Source organism: Salmo trutta, chromosome 6 (genome assembly GCF_901001165.1).
Source record: "Salmo trutta chromosome 6, fSalTru1.1, whole genome shotgun sequence".
In the NCBI taxonomy this organism is placed as follows: domain Eukaryota; kingdom Metazoa; phylum Chordata; class Actinopteri; order Salmoniformes; family Salmonidae; genus Salmo; species Salmo trutta.
The window spans coordinates 49,437,854-49,462,857 of record NC_042962.1 but is presented as its reverse complement, the minus strand read 5'-3'; the positions used below and the strand labels follow the sequence as shown (position 1 = coordinate 49,462,857).

Below are 25,004 nucleotides of genomic sequence, written 5' to 3'. Positions count from 1 at the left end.
TTGACACGGTGTGCTTCAGTGTGGTACCTGGTCTATTTAGCGTCAGCGGTGGTCTGAATCACCCTCTTTATGAATCCCATCAGGTATTTATGGTCGTCACCTCCATGAGTACGACCGCCTCGCCTCGCACAATCAAATAAAGCAGGGCTGCCTCGTCTGAGGCGGTGGGAGGCGCCAACCATAAATACGAGTCAGCTACTTTCCAATGCATTGAAAAGAACGGAGTCGGAGTCGGAGGAAGGTGGAATAGGCCTAGCTCACAGCCCATCTCCATCACATCTAACAGAGTGGGTTCATTCTGCACTTTAAAGAGTTAATTTATCACAGGAGCATTCCTCCGTTTCCTTGGGTGTCACAATTATCTGTCAGAGTCTCACTGCGCTCCTCCTAGTCTCTGGCTGATGTATGCGGCCCATTTAAATCCCATCCATCTGTTATGTATGACAGAGCATAATTCACATTGGGCTGAATCCTGTCTATCCACCATGGCAAGGGCTGTCTCTTAAGGAAGAATTCAATATTAATGTCATGTTTTTTATTTTGCTGGTTGGTGGTTTGCAAATGGCGTCTCGGTCTTGGACGAAATGAAATGGGGTGAACACTATTACGCAAATAGTTGAAGTCGTTGAAGTGGCAATAAAGGATGTGATGCATACAGAGCCATCTTTAAGATTGTAATCTAATCACTTGTAGGAAAGTGAATGTGAGGTTGTTCAACTAAATGGATAGAGGGACAGAGAGCGATAGAGACAAAGATAGCGAAAGAGACAGAGATAGCGAAAGCAGTTTTTTTTAGATGCAGACAGGCTTGTGGCGTAGAGAACAGAAAGAGAGGGAATGAATGTCAACTGTGCAGTATGAGCAGTATGAGTCGGAGTTGATTCAGTGTGAGTCAGAGTTGATCCGGTATGAGTCAGAGTTGACTCAGTATGAGTCAGAGTTGACTCAGTATGAGTCAGAGTTGATTGTGTGCTTAGACGACGCGTCTTTAGTGAGCCAGGAATATTACGTTTTTATCCTCTAACTATTGGACTATTGGACTACTGAATGTTCAAAGCAGTCAGGGTCTCCATGAACGGCGTATTGGATTAGCTTTAGGGATTACATGTCAACAGGATGTCTTACAAATATAAGACATGTCTGAGGCAATGTCTGCATGTGATTTAATGTGATATATTCAAACGCCTGCCTTCACAAGCCAGTACTGCCTTCACAAATCGTCTTGGGGCAAATATAAAGTGTTGTTTGAAAAACGAGGCAGACAAAATCCCTTCCCTAAAAATTGCAGTGACAGGCATGATATTATCGTTGTGGTTCAATGGAGTAAAAGATAGCTGACACAAGAACACAAACCCAGCTTGTCTCTCTGCTTGCCCTCTGTTGGAAGTATTCCGATTGATCGGATTAGCAGGGGGGCAATGCAAACACTATCCCAAAACCTTCCGATCCAAACAAATCGCCTTTTGTTTCATGCATATTTATCACTTTCAAAATCCAGCAACTGTGACAATGATTAATAACATGTGAGAGGATCATTGCGGCACTGCATCAAATCCTGACCGTTAAGTCAGTTCTAAGTAATAAGAAAATGTCACCAACTGCCAAATACAGTGTACCCTCTCCAGAGTACAAGACCGTGTCAATAGATGTTTGGAACTACTCGGCACTGAGGATTGAGTTGGGGTATTTACCCATAGGCCTTCAGGCACGCACCGACAGGCCTGCTCACATACAGCACGCACCGACAGGCCTGCTCACATACAGCACGCACCGACAGGCCTGCTCACATACAGCACGCACCGACAGGCCTGCTCACATACAGCACGCACCGACAGGCCTGCTCACATACAGCACGCACCGACAGGCCTGCTCACATACAGCACGCACCGACAGGCCTGCTCACATACAGCACGCACCGACAGGCCTGCTCACATACAGCACGCACCGACAGGCCTGCTCACATACACTACGCATCGACAGGCCTGCTCACATACAGCACGCACCGACAGGCCTGCTCACATACAGCACGCACCGACAGGCCTGCTCACATACACTACGCACCGACAGGCCTGCTCACATACAGCACGCACCGACAGGCCTGCTCACATACAGCACGCACCGACAGGCCTGCTCACATACAGCACGCACCGACAGGCCTGCTCACATACAGCACGCACCGACAGGCCTGCTCACATACAGCACGCATCGACAGGCCTGCTCACATACAGCACGCACCGACAGGCCTGGTCACATACAGCACGCACCGACAGGCCTGCTCACATACAGCACGCACCGACAGGCCTGCTCACATACAGCACGGCACGCAGCTTTGCAAGACAGTTCCAGAGGAGATAGCTGTTGATTGGCAGATGTGGAAAAAACTTTGGATTTTAAATTCCGCATAATCAGCTAATTTTTTCTGCTTCATCACAGTGTGCGTGGGGGAGCTTGTCTCCTAGGAGATTGGTACTAGAATAAAAATGGCTCGTTCTTCGATCATTTGTATTTCAAGGCTTTTCCTCAACACTCACAACAAGTGATCTGCACTCACCCGCTCAGAAAAGCAGGGCAACAGCATCTCCCCCCCTCCCCCCCCCCTCGAGTGTATGCTCCCATACACACAGACCACAGGCTCAACACAAAACAGTTCACAATGAGTAACCTAGATAACTTCTCCCTATTAGATCCACCAAAGCCCTCTGTGAAACAGATGCAGAAAATCCCTATGCATATTCCTCCCACTGAACAACACCAACCAACAGCACCCACTCCATAATCCCATTGTATATTCAGAGAGAATCCTGTGATACAATAGCGTCACCGAAAATAAAAACGATTGTGTGCCCAGCTGCTTTCAATGAGTCCTCATCTGTACCACGGCAGATGGTTCATGCTGCCCTCAGATTGGAACCGTATTTTTAACTTGGGTTGCTCATTTTTATCTGGTTCAGTTTTTTACTTACATGCACTTTGAACGTGATAAAAGTTTACTAAGAAACTTGCATCTCTTTATTTTCTGATATATTTTTTATACCGATGGCCTAGAGTCCCATTGCGATAAACACACAAATGAATTCACTTCAAAGACCAGAACTACCGTTATCTGTCAGCACAGCAGTTTGCCTTCTCCGTCTGTCTGGCTGATGCCTCCATGTCTCCCACATGTCTTCCATTAGCACAGTATGTTATTCCCAATTGTTCAGTTTATTGCACAACACTGCAAATATAACCGCAATCTAAGGAACACAGAATGAGTCATATAGTGAATGTATCACCTGTGAGTCATTTAATAGAAAACCGTCAGCTAAATGGTCATACTACTGAACAAGCTCTGGGAATGAAGGGAACACGTTGTAAAGTAGATGCGTTTAGAATGGAGCAAAGCCATCAAAACACCATTTATCTACAGTATCAAAAGTCCAATTACATTTCAAGGGGTTTCAAGTTGATCACAAGTTAACCAAATAGATTTTCAACCAGAACAGCATCTGGGAATACTCTTATTGTGAGGGAAACGGTTAGGACATAGAGATGTGTCTGTCCCCAAAGATTTCATGTCCATATTGTTTGTGAGAACACTGTAAATGTTTTACCACAGTGCGTCTTCGTGTGTTCAACATATATCCTGTTGAGAATCCCCTTTAGTTCTATATAGAATCTATCTAACTCCCCAGAGGCTCCTAGCAGCTCCCAGGAGCCATGTTGGTAAACTTGTGTTTCAAAGGGTTCTCACCTCCGCCACACACACACACCTGTCTGCTTCTGACAAACCTGCTCTCACAGATGGGAAGAACCAATTACTGGAACTCTATTCTTACATCGCACACACACACACACACACACACACACACACACACACACACACACACACACACTCGCACACACACACACACACACACACACACACACACACACACACACACACACACACACACACACACACACACACACACACACACACACACACACACACACACACACAGCTCCCCCATGTGACCTACTTTTTGTGTGTACTGTATGTACTGACATGTATATGTTACTGATAAATACACACACATGTTCATATTTTTAAATGTCTGTACTGTATGTGTTGGACCCAAGTACGACTAGCTGTCGCCATTGGCGTTGGCTAATGGGGACCCTAATTGAAAAATCAAAACACACACACACCTCTACAGATGAGCAAATGTAAATCTTGAGCATTCAGTCGAGTAGTTCAGAGTCACAGCATGACGGCGTTTCTCTGAGTAGTTGTTCATGACGTGTTGACAGCTTTACACAGAGAGTTGTGTTGATAGGCAATCTTAATGAGCGCCGAACATGTTTACAATTCATTACCGGATGCACTGCAACTACAGAGAGGGACTTGGGTAAAGCTGAAGTCATTCATTCAGGTATAAATAGGTATTTGGCAGTCTACTGCATGTATTGAAATAAAAACCCATTGAATAATTAAACACTATTGTAAACTGTCCTCTTATTATGATCACACATAATACATTACAGCATTTTTAAAATCCCAAATACGTGGAAAAAAGGAATACACTCTAAAATGAAATACGTTTTTAATGTAATGCAGCCATTGGTTGTGTCGTCCCTCTGGTTCAAGTAATAGAAAATATAACACTTTGCAGTCTATCTCGTCACAGCACGGCTTAAAGAGCGGAAAAATAATTGCACATCACATACAGATAGAATAACATTCACCCGGGAATGCATGTGGTTAATATCGTTACATCGCCATTTGTACTGTCCCATAAGAAATACTGGTGTTCAAGAAATGAAGTCTTTCTCTACATAGTACAATACAAAGGACTCCAGATCCATAGTAAGAAAATATGTTTGATCTTTAAAACAATATATTACAACCCAATTGCAGAGGCAAGTATGTCCGTCATGTCCCACAGTAGGTCCATTGAACTGTTAGTCTCCTGTTCTAACAATCTTAGATCATTCCAATGAACACTCAATCTATGTCTACAGCACGTTGTTACATTGTGAACTTATCATGGTCTTTTCACTATGACAACATCTGTTGCAGTACCAAAACAGTACATCCCACAAATACATCTTTATTAAATATACAAAGACTGGAAATGAAGAGTGGACATTCATTATCAACCTAACTGACAGCAGAACATTTACATAGGTTGTATATCTTGGTGTTTCTTATCATCCCTGCTACTTCAGTAATAGGGCCAGTTTTTCTGGAAATTAGCAGCGTTGCCTACATAGATTAGCCTAATAGCATCTGAGCCATTCTGTCCCGCTGCTAAGCTTCTACCTCTGCGTTTTAGTGATTTCATCTAATAAACAACATATGGTGCAAATGGCATACTGTTGCATTGTGGGACATTATTTGATTTTCATAGAGCGGATTTTTTTAATCAAATATATTTAAGAAAATATACAGAATTATTTTATTTTCTAAACTGTGGCCTTTAAACTCATCAATAGCTAAGGGTTGAGTAACCTTGGTCTGATAAAGGGGCTTTTGGCGAAGCGTCTCTTGGACTATGCAAACGGCCAGATGGTTATTGTTACAGTACTGTTCCCTTAGGGTCATGTGCTGTACAGTGACAAAGAAAAGCAGAGATAGGAAGAGGTGGAAGGGGCAGAGGAGGAGGAAGAGAATAAGGAATAAAGAAGAAGAAGAAGAAGGAGGAGAAGAAGAAGATGAAGAATTCAGGACCTCCTCATATTGGCACTAACTGTAGGTAGCTGATTAACACTTGAGGTGTTTCTTGCTGGTCATGTCATTCCAGATGCGGTGCATCTCCTCCGGGGAGATCTGGTGGACCGTTACGACCCGTCTGTAGCGGCACAGACTGTAGGCCATCTTCCAGTGGTTGAAGCCGCTGTTCTGGAAGGGGTGGATGCCCAGCTTGCGAAGGCACAGCCCCACGTATACATCCTCCAGGTGGAGCAGTCTGGTGTGCAGGGACGTCTTGTAGATGAGCTCGGCCACATCCGCCGAGAACACGTACCCAGTGCCCGAACAGAAAGGCGGGTACTTAGTCTCAGGGTAAAGGTCTCTGGGCATGTACCACTTACTGCGCATGTCTCTGATCGGACCTCCGTTGATGACGTAGCCCGTGAAGTAACGTCTCCGCGGCTTGGTGGCGGGCTTGAGGAGGTTGTAGACCAGGTTCTCCATGTTAACGTAGATATCCGAGTCCGTCTTGAGGACGTACTGTGCCTTGGGGCAGAAAGTGGCCACCCAGCGCATGCCCATCAGGGTCTTGAGGGTGAGGTTGTGGTAGGAGTCTATGAAGTCCTCCACTACGACATCGTGGAAGATCTGGCTCTCCTGTTCCACCATCTGGTTGAGCACCGGATCCGTGTTCCTCCCAAGCAGGAAGAGTGTGAGGACGCGAACGCCATCGCCGAACGTGCTCTCGTCGCCCCACGTCTCTCGAATCGCTTGACGTGCGTCAAACTCCTTGTGAGTGGTGCTGATCAGGATGACTAAGAAAGGTGCCTCCGTCTCACATTTCTTGGGCTCGTTGATGACAAAGTCGAAGGCGTGCGGGTTGAGCGGCCGAGTCCGTATATTGCTGAAGGTCACGTTCTTGGTGAGCTTGGTCTTCTGGCGGATGGGGATGGACAGCTGGCCCACGTAGGAGGTGGAGGGACGGGACAGACTCAGGTACCAGAGAGCGCTAGCCCAGCAAATGACCGTCAACAAGTATAAGCAGCTGACCTTTGAAGGCATTTCTGTTTACTTGGCGCGTGTTAGGAGCATTGAGAACGTCGAGAAGGTGGAATCTCCATGGGTGGTCCTCCAGCTACTTCCAGCGGTGCAGCATGATGCTGCCTCCACGAGATGCTTGACATTAATTCAATACCCTCGACTGCTTTAATACAGCCTAGTGGTGGGATTCTGGTTGAAAAGGGGGGTTGTCGTTTTTCCTCAATGCAGCCATTGTACTATTCCATTCCATTAGAGGTCCCAGGGGTGTTCCCTTGCATTCTTCTCGCCAGCACTTGATTCTGGACAGAAACAGATAAAAAAAACAAATTAGTCAAGCCTTAACAAGAATGCTTCAGAACTCATTGGCAAAATTAGAGTATTCACTTGGGTGGAATTATGAGGAGGGTTAGTATGATCTTAGAAAAACATACAGAAAGATCCTCTTTGTTTGTTTCCTATAATCACAGATAACAGATAACTCAACATGTGAGACGATCTCCATAGCTTTAGGTGCGTGTATACTTCTCCAAGCCGTCCTCTGGCGGTATGTTTATGGCCTGCTTTTTCTTCTTCTTTAGTTCTGGCTACTTTGTGTTTGCAAACACTGTTTATCTCCGCTTGTCCTTCCCTCGCTGCATACGCCGTGTCAAATCAGCAATATCCCTATTACTCTCTGAAAAGTCTCCTCAAGAAGAAACACTCCCGAGGGAAATTCTCTGCATCCTCTCTTTCGCTCTCTCTGTCTCTCTCGCTCTTCGTCCCTCTTTCCTTCTCTCTTTATATCTCTCTCTTCCCCTGCCTCTCTCTCTCCTCTTTCTCTCTCAATGACACAGTGATCTTGGCATGACGGGAAATATTGTTCAGTAATGAGCTCTTCCTCGCTCGGTGGAATAGGTACTGGAGCATCCAGAGAAATAACGCACCAATGCTCTAGTGCCATTATTAGGAATTGTATGGCACTTTCATGGGCATATAAGTATGCACACACACTGCTTTTTTAGAATGGTTTATCATAATAGTGGCTTTGTGAAGGCGGAAAAATGAATCACAAAATAACCATTGTTTCGCTTCGATGATGAAAGACATGATTAAAGAAAGTCGGCTCTGATAAAAGCCCACCATGCCCAGTGAGTGTTTCCATCACAGACAGCAACAGCATTGGTCTGGATCAAAGTGAAGAGTACATTTTTCCATCATTACAGTAACAAGAAGTGAGAGGCACTCTACTGGGTTTTACTCAGGGAACAGGCACCTGTTGCTACCAGCAGTGAGACTACTGATTGTGGTGTGGAGTAAAAAAAAGTGTGTCTTTATGTGTGTGTTGATGAAAAACTGGTATTAGGAATGAAAGAGAGTGTAAAAAATAACAGACGAAAATAACAGTTTTCCACCATACGGAGATATACAGGTAACTGCCAACATAAAGTGTCTTTAAGGGCGTTGGGACACCACGAGCCAGAACAGCTTCAATGCATCTTGACATAGATTCTACAAATGTCTGGAACTCTATCGGAGGGATGCGACATTCTTCCATGAGAAATTCCATCATTTGGGGTTTTGTTGAAAACGCTGTCTCCAGAAACTTCCATAAGTGTTCAATTGTGTTGAGATTTGGAGACTGAGACGGCCATGGCACACAGTTTACATAGTTTTCATGCTTATCAAACCATTAAGTTACCACTTGTGCCCTGTGGATGGGGGCATAGCCATGGTAACCAAATATTGGCCAAAATAATGGCCTGCCCAGCATTTTTATACATGACCCTAAGCGTGATGGGATATTAATTCCTTAATAACTCAGGAACCACACCTCTGTGGAAGCACCTGCTTTCATTACACTTTGTATTCCTCATTTACACAAGTGTTTCCATTATTTTGGCAGTTACCTGTATGTCAAGACCAAAGATTAATCCCACAGTATGCGCCCCTTTTATTTGTCACAAAGATAATCCTTTGGATAACGCAATATCACATCTGTGCATCAACATAGGTAAACAGTTATATTCCTGTATCCAAAGGATTATCTTTCTGACAAATAAAATGTTCAGAGGTTCAGAGGGCTGAAGTCCATGTCTTTTGGGAATGAACATAGTTTTGACATAGTTGAATGCTGTGTTGCGTGATGAAAGGAAAGTCCTGTGGATATCCCACAAATGTCATTTTGAGTGAGATGCTCAAAATGGTGAGATGCTCTCATGATTTCTTTAGATTAGCTTGACTTCACAGTTCTGGAGTTGTGGTCCTGCCTTATCTGTCACACTTTGAGAGTGGCGACGATTACATCTATTCATATTCTTTATCCCATCTCGTTCAGTGGCAGAATGATCTATTCTATGTCCTCATATTTCCTGTCCTCCCATCACTTTTCACTGGGAGTTCAATCCATCTCATCATGTTTCCGTACCTCTCTCCCCTCTTCTCAATCAATCCTCCACCATCTCTGTTTTTAACCCTCTCTGTTTATCACCCTCTCGCTCTCTCTTTCCCCATTGTTCGCCATCATTTCTCCTCCGTCCCTTCCTCTCCCCCCTCGTTCTCCGTCATTCTTCTCTTTCTATCACTCGCCCTCGCCCTCCTTTTCCCCAGTGATACTGTTGATCCCTCTCACCATGCTCCTCTGGGTCTTAGACACCCACTGCAAACACACTCACTTACTGGCAGCTTTGTTTTCGCCACCCACTGTAAACCCTTCAATCTCTATGGACACCTCAGGCTGCTTCCTCTCATCCATCTCTCTATTCCCCTCTCTCTTTTAGTCTAACTCCGCTACTAAATCATCTGCTCTCCCTGACCTCCTTCGTCCCGTTCGCTCTATTATTTCTGTCTCTGAGCGAGAGAGCAATAGAGAGAGAGAGAGAGAGAGAGAGAGACGTTTTGCTTGATTTCCTTCAGTCATTTCCTTGGGATTGTACTGTACAATTCCTTTAATTATTCTCTCTTAGATTGATTCTTTGTGCTTGAGATCACAGTGTCAGCCGATTCTGAGAAATGGTACAGGGAAAGTAGTACTAGAAACCTGCTCTTTTCACGACAGACGGACTTGTTACATGTATTCATTCCACCCCTCGTGTTGAAGTAGGTTATTTTTAGAGAGAACACCTTGACCTGCAGATGCTATTTGAATGAACAGGATATGAACAGGATACCACTGCAGTATCATATTCATGTTTTCTCCCTGATTCTTGGATTGCCATAACGGAAACGGAAAAGACAGGCTTTCAATTGAGCTTTGTTTAACTTTTCCCCAACATTCAATTAAAGAAGAAGAATTTTAACAGAAAATGTCAACAACAACAAAAAAATTCCTTACACTCAATAAAACTTTGTTAAACTTTTTCTCTTCACTCAGTGAAGCGTTGTTATTTCCCAAATTAAGTCTTTGGTGTAAATGACAATAGAAGCCTATTAACATCAAGCAACAGCAGTCTTTGACAGATGTGAGCTATTGTATTGGTTGTCATGACAGCAGGAAGCAGACAGTAAAGCCTTGTGTAGAGAGAAAGTGAGAGAGAGAGAGAGAGAGAGAGAGAGAAGGGAATGAAGAAAGAAAGAAGAAAGAGAGACACTGTCGTCCCACCACGCCGCAGCCCTGTCACCGCCCCTGACTGACAACTGGCAGACAACAATGCATTTTGGGTAATTGAAAGGAAGTCCCGTCTTCACACTGGACTGGGTGGGGGCTGGAGAGACGGGGGAGAAAATTCAATGCATCTGGCTGGATAAAACCGTTCAGCTCTAAATCACCACACACATCCCTCTTCCTTGAGGAACTCAATTTAGCAGCCTCAGAAATCATGGCTCACCCTCTCGTTGATCTACTGCTTTGGCCTGACGCCTAACACTCCTCTCCTCAGTGTGTACGTTTTTGTGCTGTTCATTTTGTGTGTGTGTGTGTGTGTGTGTGTGTGTGTGTGTGTGTGTGTGTGTGTGTGTGTGTGTGTGTGTGAGTGTGATAATACACAACCCCCCTGTGATGTTAAAGGCTGGAGTCAGTTAAAGGTCTTTTCCCCCCAGAGAGAGTGTAATATACTGACTCTGATGCGCCACAACATTAGACCAGCCTGGTGGTTACAAACTGCTGAGGGCCTCTCTTTTTGTCCTCACACCTAATTAACTGAAGTTGTTATTTAAGCGGATAGTGACCTTCGTTAGAAGGGTGTGATTAGGGACGGACAATTCAAAACAAGAGGTAGAGGCTATTTTGTTGAGTAGACTGAGAAAACGGAGATGGACAGAGATGGACTTCAGCTCATAAGATGAGAGGAGCATGCCGCTTTATAATAAATCATACATCACATCTATGGGTACATCCATCAAATGCCAAACCAAAGGTAGACGTCTCACACTGCCCTGTCCAATTTACTGATCTATCTCGAGATAAAAGGCGGAAAGGGAGAAAAATACATAACTACCCCCTACAGATCTGATGCCTACTCTTATGAGTAGAGCTGTCAACATATCTCTTCATGAAAGAAGCTCCCGTCTCCCTGGGATTATCAGGTATAACTATATCGGAAAGCAGGGAAATAACTGTAACATAGAACTGTAACATAGAACTGTAATATAGAACTGTAATATAGAACTGTAATATCAGTCAAATATCAATCAAATCAAGGAGTACGAAAGGCAAATTTAAGACTTAAATGGAAATCCCCTTACTTCCAAATAGAATATAGCCGTTTCAGATATATTGTTAGCCAGACATGAAGTCTTGCTGTCAATGAGGTATGGCTCGGAAAGCTACTGCTCCAACTATGGCAAATCTCAAGAGACCCACTTTTCATTCTCTTTGAAATGCAAACTGTGGAGTCAGTCAGACGGAGGCTTCTTGGGAATGCAGCACTGTAGGCCCCAATAGGCAGCAATACAGTGACATGGATTAATGCAAGGCAGCCTATCAACAGCCACCTTATATCTAAGACTGGACCCAACCCTATAGTAATTACATGGGCAGCAGTGGAGGCTGCTGAGGGGAGGACGGATCATAATAATGGCTGGAACGGAGCGAATGGAATGGCATCAGACACATAGAAACCATGTGTTATATAACATTCCACTGATTCCGCTTCACCCATTACCACGAGCCTGTCCTCCCCAATTAAGGTGCCACCAACCTCCTGTGATGGACATCTACACATAGTGAGCAGCTGGAGTAAGGGAGAGGTAATTGGGGTGCTCAGTGTCTTGAAATTAAATGAGAGTGCTGCAGGTTTCAGTTATAGATCTGTCATTCTCATTGAAAGCAAATCTAAGAAGCAGTTCTATGTGCGCTATTTCTATGCTTCCCCTTCTTAAGATTAGTTTTTGCGTCTTTTACTTTCAGTTTTGTACACCAGCTTCAAACAACTTAAAATACAATATTTTTGGTTATGGAAAATATATTTCACACAGGTTTAGATGGTACAATGATTCTCTACACTATACTTGCTTGTTTTGTCATATAAACTGAAATTATGAGAATTTTAGCAACCAGGAAATGGAAGAGCGATTTCTGCATAGTGCATCTTTAACCTCTAGGGGCTAGGGGGCAGTATTTTCATGGCCGGATGAAAAACGTACCCAATTTAAACAGGTTACTACTCCGGCCCAGAAAATAGAATATGCATATTACTAGTAGATTTGGATAGAAAACACTCTGAAGTTTCTAAAACTGTTTGAATGGTGTCTCTAAGTATAACAGAACTCATATGGCAGGCAAAAACCTGAGAAAAAATACAAGCAGGAAATGAAAATGTTGTGGCTGTACTATTTTCAAGTCATTTGCAATAAAACACACAGTGACAAAGGATTCATTTTGCACTTCCTATGGCTTCCACTAGATGTCAACGATCTTTATAAAGTTGTTTGAAGCGTCTATGATGAACAGAGACCGAATGAGAAGGAAGGGAATTTGACGTCCCTGGGATGTCGTCACTTCATTATTGTGCGCACATGCGCGTTCATGTGAGGCGAGACCTTTTTCAAAACTTGTTTCAAGACACAGGAGAGGTCGGGTTGAAATATTACTGATGTTTCACGTTAAAAATGGACCAAAAGATTGATGCTAAACAACGTTTGACATGTTTGAACGAACGTAAATAGATTTTTTTTTTTTACTTTTCGTCGTGACTTTTTCCCTCCCGCGCCCTACATTTTGAGTAGCCTACCGAACGCGCTAACAACACGGAACAGCATGGAGTTATTTGGACATAAATTATGAACTTCATCGAAAAAAACAACATTTGTTGTGGACCTGAGATTCCTGGAAGTGCCTTCTGATGAAGATTATTAAAGGTAAGGGAATATTGCTAATGTTATTTATGGTTTTAGATGATTCCAACATGGCGGCTATCTGTATAGCCTAGTGTATTTTTCTGACCAGAGTACTCAGATTATTGCAAAGTATGCTTTCCCAGTAAAGTTATTTTGAAATCTGTCAATGCGGTTGCATTCAGGGAGAATTCAGGAGAATTCAGGAGCATTCAGGAGAATGCAACCGTTATTCTTTGAATAACAGTTTAATACTTTAACCACGTTTTATAATGAGTATTTTTTGTAAATTCACTGGCAGTTTTGGGGGAGACACATTTTCTCAACGACACGCGCAGATGTAAAATGCTGTTTTTGGATATAAATATGAACTTGATAGAACAAAAATGCATGTATTGTCTAACATAATGTCCTAGGAGTGTCATCTGATGAAGATTGTCAAAGGTTAGTGCATAATTGTAGCTGGTTTTCTGCTTTTGGTGACGCCTGTCCTTGAATTGAAAATGGATTTGTGTACTTTTTTGGCTATGTACTGTCCTAACATAATCTAACTTTATGCTTTCGCCGTAAAGCCTCTTTGAAAATCGAACAATGTGGTTTGATTAAGGAGATGTTTATCTTTTAAATGGTGTAAAATAGTTTATTGTTTGAGAAATTGAAATTATTAGATTTTTGATGTTTTGAATTTCCCGCCATGCTAGCAATCTCGTCACAGGGATTAGGTTACCCTCGATTCCCAAGAGGTTTTAACACCACAGAAGCATAGTCCCACATGGTTCTGTGTGTAGGTGTAGTTCACTATGCAACCATTTGACCTACTCCTTAACCACAGAGCACATACTTTGGGGCCCTGATTCGTTAGTATGTCCCAATACTGTCACGCCTGCACCCACTCCCCCTCTTTGGCACTCGAGGGCGCCAGGTGGCCCATCATTACGCACACCTGTCTCCATCGTTACGCGAATCAGCGCTTCACTGGACTCAATCACTTATTGATTGCCTCCCCTATATCTGTATATTCCTCAGTTTCATCCCCGTGTCAGCATTAATGCTGTTTTGTTCCCCCTGTCCAGGCGCTGTCCTTGTTTTGTTTCATGTCAGTTATTTATTAAATATTCACTCCCTGTACTTGCTTCTCGTCTCCCAGCGTCTGTCCTTACAAATACTTGGTTCATAATTGGACAAATAAGCATCAGGACGAGGAGAGTAAATCAGAAATCAACCCATTATTTTTACATTCTTCCAAGCTTCTCTCCTCCACCAATTGGATGTTGCTGTGAATATTGTGAAGATGTCATTCTGCTTTCCTGCTGTTAAATGGTGCGTGAAGGTCCTGATGGAGGCTGAATTAATAAGCGCTCTCTCGCTTTGATTAGTGTTAAATTAAAATGGCATTGATAAAGATTCCCAGTATGGTTCTAGCCTTTGTGTATTCTCCTGATAACAGATATAATTGAATGATTGTTGGTTAGAAATAATTCACTTAAGGCCGCACACTCCACTTTCTGGAATAGAGAATAATGCTGATCTGCTTGGAAGAGGCTCTTAGGGAATGAATCTTGCGGTCTGTATGTTCTACGCAGGCACTGGTTCTGTAGGGGCCACCTTAAATATCTCTGGTCTCCTTATCAAATCTGTTAAAGACAAACAGATGCTGGCATTATTGGCACAGACTCATCATTCAGTACCACCTCGTGAGTACACTATATGTTTTAACTGTGAGTCGCTTTGGATAAGCATGAGCTAAATTACAAATACATTTGAAATTCTGAAGAGGGTTTTGTACGTTGGAATCAGAGAGACACTGTTACTGTTTGGAGAGAGAGACAGAGACAGAGAGAGAGAGAGAGAGAGAGAGAGAGAGAGAGAGAGAGAGAGAGAGAGAGAGAGAGAGAGAGAGCGGACAGCATCAGTAGTCTGTCCACAGCACCAGGACCTGTGCTCTGGCATAAATTGGAAATGACAACTTGATTCATGCCGGTGATATATTTTACCATCCGACCGGGTGACATTCTTGTCATTTAATATCCGAGACTTGCTGTAGCGTTCCACAGACGCGATGGGACGAAAATGCTGGGTCCAAAAAGGACATGGAGGATTTTGGCCTGTTTTTGGTAGACTAATGAAATAGAGCGAAAAGCAGGCCTAGAATTCATAGTTCAGCATAAACATGAGTGGGTAGACCAGCTGTGCATGTGAAATCAAAGAAAATGGAAGGGGATCATTAAAACCTGTCGATTCACTGTGAAGGAAGTACAGGATGTTTTACTACATCAATAGAGTTAAAGCCTCCAGCTAAACATGTAGGTGACAGAGACCTTCAAAAACCTTCTCTCTCAGCTTAGCTATACTGTATATTCTGTAAGTTTGAACTCTCATTATCTGGTATGCTATGTTGGATGTAAGCTAGTTGAGGTGAAATAAGCCATGGGCAAATGAGAATGGTGAACACTGAAACCACAAGAGGCTGGTGAGAGGACGACGGCTCATAATAATGGCTGGAATGGAGTGAATGGAATGGTATCAAACACATGGAAACAACGTGTTTGATGTGTTTGATACCGTTCCATTCATTTGGTTCCAACCATTACTATGAGCCCGTCCTCCCCAATTAAGTTGCGACCGGCTGCCTGTGACTGAAAAGTTCAGACTTCAAAAAGACAATCACTTTTCTGGCATTGACCTATAAAAGTTGATGGAGTTAGTTAGGGATGCCAGTTGTTATGCTATTCATTTCTATAAACAGTAGAACAGGACAAACAAGACCTGCTGCATTGCACCAGCGGGGCCAATTTGGATACATTATTTTACCCTTTAAAAGAAAGTGAAAATTTGTGCTTATAATTCAAAACAGATCATTTGTTCTCAAGAGCCACTCCTGACAAAATGAAAAATACTTACTAGTGCAGGCCAAACATTTCAGGAAATAATTGCACTAAAGCTAAATATATTCTACAGTATAAATATAATGCCTTTTTACAAACACACACACACACACACACACACACACACACACACACACACACACACACACACACACACACACACACACACACACACACACACACACGCACGCACACACTCACTCCTCTCTCATCTCCCTTACGAGCTCTCTTATCCCCACATGTCTCATCGGCCTCTCCTCCACCCGGCTCTCAGGAGAGAGAGATGCATGTGGACTAGTTTAGGCAGTGTGTGTGTTAACTAGCCCATATGTTCACCTGAGGGACTACTGAACCCCTGCAGTCATCAATTAGTGCAGGCACACACGCACACTGACACACACACACACACACACACACACACACACGCACACAGACACACATGCACGCACACGCGCACACACACACACACACACACGCACGCGCACACACACACGCACGCACAGGCGCGCGCACACACACACACACACACACACGCACGCGCACACACACACGCACGCACGCACACACACACACACACACACACACACTACCCTCATCCCCACCAAGCCCAACTCTGACAAACACATATTCTGATTGTTAACTAGCCCATATGTTCACCTGAGGGACTACTGAACCCCTGCAGTCATCAATTAGTGCAGGCACACACGCACACTGACACACTGACACACACACACACACACACACACACACACACACACACACACACACACACACACACACACACACACACACACACACACACTACCCTCATCCCCACCAAGCCCAACTCTGACAAACACATATTCTGACTGTTCCAAGACCTTTTTGCTTAGATAAACATCTGGAGGCCTGGGTGAAGGAGAAGAAGCAGCAACCAAAACATAAGCTCAGCAAAAAAAGAAACGTCCCTTTTTCAGGACCCTGTCTTTCAAAGATAATTTGTAAAAATCGAAAATGATTTCACAGATCATCATTGAAAAGGGTTTAAACACTGCTCCCCATACTTGTTCAATGAACCATAAACAATTAATGAACATGCACCTGTGGAACGGTCGTTAAGACACTAACAGCTTACAGACGGTAGGCAACTAAGGTCACAGTTATGAAAACTTAGGACACTAAAGAGGCCTTTCTACTGACTCTGAAAAACACCAAAAGAAAGATGCCCAGGGTCCCTGTTCATCTGTGTGAACGTGCCTTAGACATGCTGCAAGGAGACATGAGGACTGCAGATGTGGCCAGGGCAATAAATTGCAATGTCAGTACTGTGAGATGCCTAAGACGTCGCTACAGGGAGACAGGATGGACAGCTGATCGTCCTCGCAGTGGCAGACCACGTGTAACAACACCTGCACAGGATAGGTACATCCAAGCATCACACCTGCGGGACAGGTACAGGATGGCAACAACAACTGCCCGAGTTACACCAGGAATCCCTTCATCAGTGCTCAGACTGCACGCGATAGACAGAGAGAGGCTGGACTGAGGGCTTGTAGGCCTGTTGTAAGGCAGGTCCTCACCATACATCACCGGCAACAACATCGCCTATGGGCACAAACCCACCGTCGCTCGACCAGACAGGACTGGCAAAAAGTGCTCTTCACTGACGAGTCGCAGATTTGTCTCACCAAGGGTGATGGTCGGATTTGTGTTTATCATCGAAGGGGTGAGCGTTACACCGAGGCCTGTACTCTGGAGCGGGATCGATTTGGAGGTGGAGGGTCTGTCATGGTCTGGCGCGCTGTGTCACAGCATCATCGGACTGAGCTTGTTGTCATTGCAGGCAATCTCAACGCTGTGCGTTACAGGGAAGACATCCTCCTCTCTCATGTGGTACCCTTCCTGCAGGCTCATCTTGACATGACCCATGACAACAAGACAATGCCACCAGCCATACTGCCACCAGCCATACCAAAGAGCCCGGATCGGAGGGTGTTAGATCGGAGGGTGAGGGGTAGGGCCATTCCCCCAGAAATGTCGGGGAACTTGCAGGTGCCTTGGTGGAAGAGTGGGGTAACATCTCACAGCAAGAACTGGCAAATCTGGTGCAGTCCATGAGGAGGAGATGCACTGCAGTACTTAATGCAGCTGGTGGCCACACCAGATATTGACTGTTACTTTTGATTTTGACCCCCCCTTTGTTCAGGGACACATTATTCCATTTCTGTTAGTCACATGTCTGTGGAACTTGTTCAGTTTATATCTCAGTTGTTGAATCTTGTTATGTTCATACAAATATTTACACGTGTTACGTTTGCTGAAAATAAACGCAGTTGACAGTGAGAGGACATTTCTTTTTTTGCTGAGTTTATGTGCCCAGATAATACCCCCTCCGGTGCCATTACCAACCCCCTGTGCTGTGCAGCCCAGACACAGCAACACATAGAGCTTCACCAATAAATTAATGAATGACATTTTATTTTCATGTCAAATCGTCCTTTCACAGTGAGAGTGTACTAGGAATTATCACAGGCACCATCTCAGTGCTCGTGGGTAGAGGCAGGCACGCTGCGAGCACCCTGAACACATCCCATTATACAGCACAGCTGAAACACCACACCTGTCCTGATAACATCCCAGCTCCGTACAATAGGCTTGCTCTGTCTCACACCGCCTTACACACACGGACACGCACCCACACCCAAACCCAAACCCAAACCCACCCACACACACACACCCACACACACACCCACACTCACTCTCTCGCTCTCTTTTTCTCACCACTGCTCCATCTCTCAGTCTTTTTCGCTTTACACACAAGCACGCACAAGCACGCACACACACTCTCGATGAACCTGGGAAAGGAGCTGTAGCGGTGTCTGGTCGGTACTGAGGCGCTGAGCAACGGCTGAGGAGGCTTATGGCAATTACCCTGTCGTGTCCTCCTCTCCGTGCCAGACCCTGCTGCTGCTGACACAGCCAGGCACAGGGACAGCCAGGAACAGGGACAGGAAAGCTGCGCCAGCATCTCTTTTGTCACTGCACTACTCTAAGAGAGGGTGCTGAAAAGCTGCATAACACGAGGTGAGGTGTGTGAAGATAGATGCTCTGTTACGACAGCAACACACGCACACATGCAGTATAAAGTCATGGGTATAATCAATGATATACTGTCTTTGTGCATATATAACACACACACACACACACGCACACACACGCACAATGGTACACACACTCGTCCCAGTGATATGTCAACCAGAGTACAATATTCTCAGAGCCATGAGCAGGGTAAAGTATTTCCAGTGACTCTCTCTGGACCAAACCCGACAGTAACCTGTAGCAGCTCCAGGCTGCAGCTGTGGAGGAGACGTTACATCGCTACATCTGACTACCCAGCCTGGTGCTCCGCTGGTAAGGAGCTGGCGCTGCTACATCTGACTACCCAGCCTGGTGCTCCGCTGGTAAGGAGCTGGCGCTGCTACATCTGACTACCCAGAATGAGGCTCCACTGGTAAGGAGCTGTCGCTGCTACATCTGACTACCCAGCATGATGCTCCGCTGGTAAGGAGCTGTCGCTGCTACATCTGACTACCCAGCATGATGCTCCGCTGGTAAGGAGCTGTCGCTGCTACATCTGACTACCCAGCATGATGCTCCGCTGGTAAGGAGCTGTCGCTGCTACATCTGTCTACCCAGCCTGGTGCTCCACTGGTAAGGAGCTGTCGCTGCTACATCTGACTACCCAGAATGATGCTCCACTGGTAAGGAGCTGTCGCTGCTACATCTGACTACCCAGCATTTTGCTCCACTGGTAAGGAGCTGGCGCTGCTACATCTGACTACCCAGCATGATGCTCCGCTGGTAAGGAGCTGTCGCTGCTACATCTGACTACCCAGCATGATGCTCCGCTGGTAAGGAGCTGTCGCTGCTACATCTGACTACCCAGCATGATGCTCCACTGGTAAGGAGCTGGCGCTGCTTCATCTGACTACCCAGCATGATGCTCCACTGGTAAGGAGCTGTCGCTGCTACATCTGACTACCCAGCATGATGCTCCGCTGGTAAGGAGCTGGCGCTGCTACATCTGACTACCCAGCATGATGCTCCGCTGGTAAGGAGCTGGCGCTGCTACATCTGACTACCCAGCATGATGCTCCACTGGTAAGGAGCTGGCGCTGCTACATCTGACTACCCAGCATGATGCTCCACTGGTAAGGAGCTGTCGCTGCTACATCTAACTACCCAGAATGATGCTCCACTGGTAAGGAGCTGTCGCTGCTACATCTAACTACCCAGAATGATACTCCACTGGTAAGGAGCTGGCGCTGCTACATCTGACTACCCAGAATGATGCTCCACTGGTAAGGAGCTGTCGCTGCTACATCTGACTACCCAGAATGATGCTCCACTGGTAAGGAGCTGGCGCTGCTACATCTGACTACCCAGAATGATGCTCCACTGGTAAGGAGCTATCGCTGCTTATTTCCAACCTCTGCAGAACAGGAGACCATAAATAAATGATTAAACTCGTCAGATCCACTCAAGCCTGATCCTTCAGGGAGTGGCTTGAGAGGTGGTGGCGGGGGACACCGGAGGAGGTCCACAGGTTAGAGGTGGGAGAATTAGATGGAGGGCATGGGTTGGAGGTGGGGGAATTAGATGGAGGGCATGGGTTGGAGGTGGGGAAGGGTGTTACAAATGTTATCTGTCTTTGTGAGCGACACGGTGAACGAAGCATACTTTATTTGACCTATTTTATTTAACCCTTATTTTACCAGGTAAGCTGACTGGGAACATCTTCTCTTTTAAAACAACGACCTAGAGAGTAGCTGCAGGGGAGAGGAGGCACACACACACACACACACACACACAGATACACACCCCAGAGAAAACATTAGACATTAAGATCGCTGCCCCTCTGCCCACAGGCAAACAGATCAATATGTGTCCTTCAACACTGTTCAAAGAACAGGCCTTAACCTTTAACATGGTCTCTGTTTGACTACAACACGCTTCAAGGCAAGACAGAGTTGTGGGGAGTGTGTGAGCGTGTGTGATTGTGAGACAATGCGGATGAGAAAGATATAGTGTGCGAGTGAGTAATGTGTGTGTGTGTTTGTGCGGCATGTGTGTTTGGTAATGGAAGGGTGTGCATCGAAACACCCTTTTTGACTCCGAATGGCCACGTTACTATGGCAACAGGCTGGGTGGGGGGAGGGAACGTTCTCAATAGGAGAGTTCTGACACTGTGACGTGATCTGAATGCTCCCGCAAGATCAGTCGGACTCAGAACGATGTCTGTTCAAAAGAAAAGCCAACTTCCTCTTGGGTTTTGGGCAGACTGTCCTCTGATTTAGCCCAATAGACAGAGAGACTCAGGAATATTAGGCAATACTGGAGCCACAGTGTGGTATCTAAATGGTATCATGAAAGTGATGTCCATCGGTGATTAGGAGAGTGTCAGGAGTGCTTATGTCAACGACTGACAGGAACAAATCATGATGTACACATTTCAGATTTAGTTGATATGAAACGATGTATAATCTACTGCATTAGCAGGGTGAATAAAGTAAAAAAAAATGTTTTTTAAAATCAGCTCAACAATATCATTATTGTTCATCCTCTATGGGTATCACATGATAAAGTCATATGCACCAGCTTAAGCAGCCTTGAATATAAAGAGGACTTAAATATATGCTGATACAAGCACGTCAACAAGCAAAGATTGGCACAGCACATTGGGTAGAATAATTGGCACAGCTCTGAATGAATATTTTACTATCTTCTGGACTGGTTCCCTCTGCTGAACGAGGGGGATCCGCAACATACTTCTACTGAGAGCTCCGTCTCAAATCCCTGACCATTGTTTTTAATGAGTGCACTCCATATGTCTTCTTGTGAATGTGTGTGTGTGTGTGTGTGTGTGTGTGTGTGTGTGTGTGTGTGTGTGTGTGTTCGTGGGCTCCCTTAACACTGTTGACAGCCATTGATACAGCACCAGCTTCACTGAGTGTGACTGGCTGTCACGGTGGAATGGACATTAATTCATTGGAGACTGAAGGAGGGGGACTGGCTTTCCGTCATGACAGATCGATAGAAGGAGGCGTTAGGGAGAGACACCCTTTGAAAGACACCAATACAGCAGCCAGCAGCCAGATACTGTGGGAACTCTTCAAATAGCACTCAGTGGAATCTTAAAGAGACTGACTGGCGGGAGTTGTCTGACTTAGAGGAGGAGGGAGGAAGAGTGAGGAGGAAGGAGGACTGAGAAGAGCCATCATACTGTATCTTGCTGGCTGGCGTGATTAATGTTGAGATTGGAGAGGGAGGCTGTTCTACTTTATGAGGCCCCCATTAGCTTTTACTACCTGGAGTGAAGGGCCACGCAATCTGTCCTAAGATGGAGCCATAGGTTTGCGTTCGCGGCTTGGGTTCACCTCTTGTCTTGTTGCTGCTTCCGAGTTTATCGTCCATATACAGTACCAGTCAAAAGTTTGGACACACCTACTCATTCCAGGGTTTTTATTTATTGTAGAATAATAGTGAAGACATCTGTCACATGCGTCGAAAGGGACAGACCAAGGCGCAGCGTGTTGAGTGCTCATCTTTTATTTTGTTAGAGAACACTTAAACAAAATAAACAAACGACAGTTCCGTAAGGTACTAACTATACGAAAAAACAACCACCCACAAACCCAAAGGAAAAAACAGGCTGCCTAAGTATGGCTTCCAATCAGAGACAACGAAAGACACCTGCCTCTGATTGGAAACCATACTCGGCCACACATAGAAAATGAACATAGAAAATGAAAACTAGAACAAATCCCCATGAAACAAACTAACCCCAAAACACACAAAAACAACACCCCCTGCCACGCCCTGACCATACTACAATGACAAATGACCCCTTTTACTGGTCAGGACGTGACAACATCAAAACTATGAAATAACACATATGGAATCATGTAGTAACCAAACAAGTGTTAAACAGATCAGAAATATTTTTACATATTTGAGATTCTTCAAAGTATTCACCCTTTGCCTTGATGACAGCTTGCACACTCTTGGCATTCTCTCAACAAGCTTCAAGAGGAAGTCACCTGGAATTAATTTCAATTAACAGGTGTGCCTTAAAAGTTCATTTGTAGAATGTCTTTCCTTCTTAATGTGTTTGAGCCAATCAGTTGTGTTGTGACAAGGTAGGGGTCGCATACAGAAGATAGCCCTATTATGGCAAAAACAGCTCAAATATACAAAGAGAAACAACAGTCCATCATTACTTTAAGACATGAAGGTCAGTCAATACAGAAAATGTCAAGAAATTTGAAAGTCTCTTCAACTGCAGTCGCAAAAACCATCAAGCGCTATGATGAAACTGGCTCTCATGAGGACCGCCACAGGAAAGGAAGACTCAGAGTTAACTCTGCTGCAGAGGATAAGTTCATTAGAGTTACCAGCCTCATAAATTGCAGCCCAAATAAATGCTTCACAGAGTTCAAGTAACAGACACATCTCAACATCAACTGTTCAGAGGAGACTGCGTGAATCAGCCCTTCATGGTGGAATTGCTGCAAATAAACCACTACTAAAGGACACCAATGAGAAGAGACCTGCATGGGCCAAGAAACACGAGTAATGGACATTAGACCGGTGGCAATCTGTCCTTTGGTCTGATGAGTCCAAATTTGAGATTTTTGGTTCCAACCGCCGTGTCTACGTGAGACGCAGTGTAGGTGAACGGATGATCTCTGCACGTGTGGTTCCCACTGTGAAGCATGGAGGAGGTGGTGTGATGGTGTGGGGTGCTTTGCTGGTGACCCTGTCTGTGATTTATTTAGAATTCAAGGCACACTTAACCAGCATGGCTACCACAGCATTCTGCAGAGATACACCATCACATCTGTTTTGCGTTTAGTGGGACTATCATTTGTTTTTCAACAGGACAATGACCCAACACACCTCCAGGCTGTGTAAGGACTATTTGATCAAGAGGTAGAGTGATAGAGTTCTGCATCAGATGACCTGGCCTCCACAATCACCCGACCTCAACCAAATTGAGATGGTTTGAGATGAGTTGGACTATAGAGTGAAGGAAAAGCATTCTGGGTAGTTAGATGTAGCAGCGACAGCTCCTTACCAGCGGAGCATCATGCGGGGTAGTCAGATGTAGCAGCGACAGCTCCTTACCAGTGGAGCATCATTCTGGGTAGTCAGATGTAGCAGCGACAGCTCCTTACCAGCGGAGCACCAGGCTGGGTAGTCAGATTTCTAAGATTTTACTAAATTGCAGTTCATATAAAGAACTCAGTCAATTGAATAAAGTTCATTAGGCCCTAATCCATAGATTTCACATGCCTGGGAATACAGATATGGATCTGTTGGTCACAGATAACACAGATAATAAAAGGTAGTGGTGTGGATCAGAAAACCAGTCAGTATCTGGTGTGACCACCATTTTCCTCAGGCAGCGCGACACATCTCCTTCGCATAGAGTTGATCAGGCTGTTGATTGTGGCCTGTGTAATGTTGTTACACTCATCTTCAATGGCTGTGCAAAGTTGATGGATATTGGCGGGAACTGGAACACCCTGTCGTACACGTCGGTCCAGAGCATCCCAAACACGCTCAATGGGTGACATGTCTGGTGAGTATGCAGGCCATGAAGGAACTGGGACATTTTCCGCTTCCACGAATTGTGTACAGATCCTTGCGACATGGGGCTGTGCATTATCATGCTGAAACATGAGGTGATAGGGGCAGATGAATGGCATGACAATTTGCCCCAGTATCTCGTCACGGTATCTCTGTGAATTCAAATTGATAAAATGATAAATTATATTCGTTGTCCGTAGCCCAATGGGACACTCTGTTCACAACGTTGACATCAGCAAACCACTCGCCCACACGACGCCATACACGTGGTCTGTGTTTGTGAGGCCGGTTGGACGTACTGCCAAATTCTCTAAAATGATGTTGGAGGCGGCTTATGGTAGAGAAATTCTCTGGCAACAGCTCTGGTGGACATCCCTGCAGTCAGCATGCCAGCATAAGCTCCCTCAAAACTTGAGACATCTGTCACATTCATTGTGTTGTGTGACAAAACTGCACATTTTAGAGTTGCCTTTCATTGTCCCCAGCACCTGTGTAATGATCATGTTATGGATTATCTTGGCAAAGGAGACATTCTCACTAACAGG

General features: G+C 44.9%; 1 protein-coding gene across 5 annotated transcripts in view; it reads right to left on the bottom strand.

Annotated features, from left to right (window-relative positions):
* Positions 1–4,546: 4,546 nt before the first annotated feature.
* LOC115196108 (beta-1,3-galactosyltransferase 1) overlaps positions 4,547–25,004 on the bottom strand; it is a 129,722-nt gene continuing 109,264 nt past the window's right edge. For all 5 annotated transcript variants that reach the window (XM_029756681.1, XM_029756682.1, XM_029756683.1 and 2 more), the window contains one exon: positions 4,547–6,993. In XM_029756681.1, the coding sequence (XP_029612541.1) occupies positions 5,726–6,715 (990 nt within the window). In that variant the 5' untranslated portion in view covers positions 6,716–6,993 and the 3' untranslated portion in view covers positions 4,547–5,725. The remainder of the gene's footprint in view (positions 6,994–25,004) is intronic.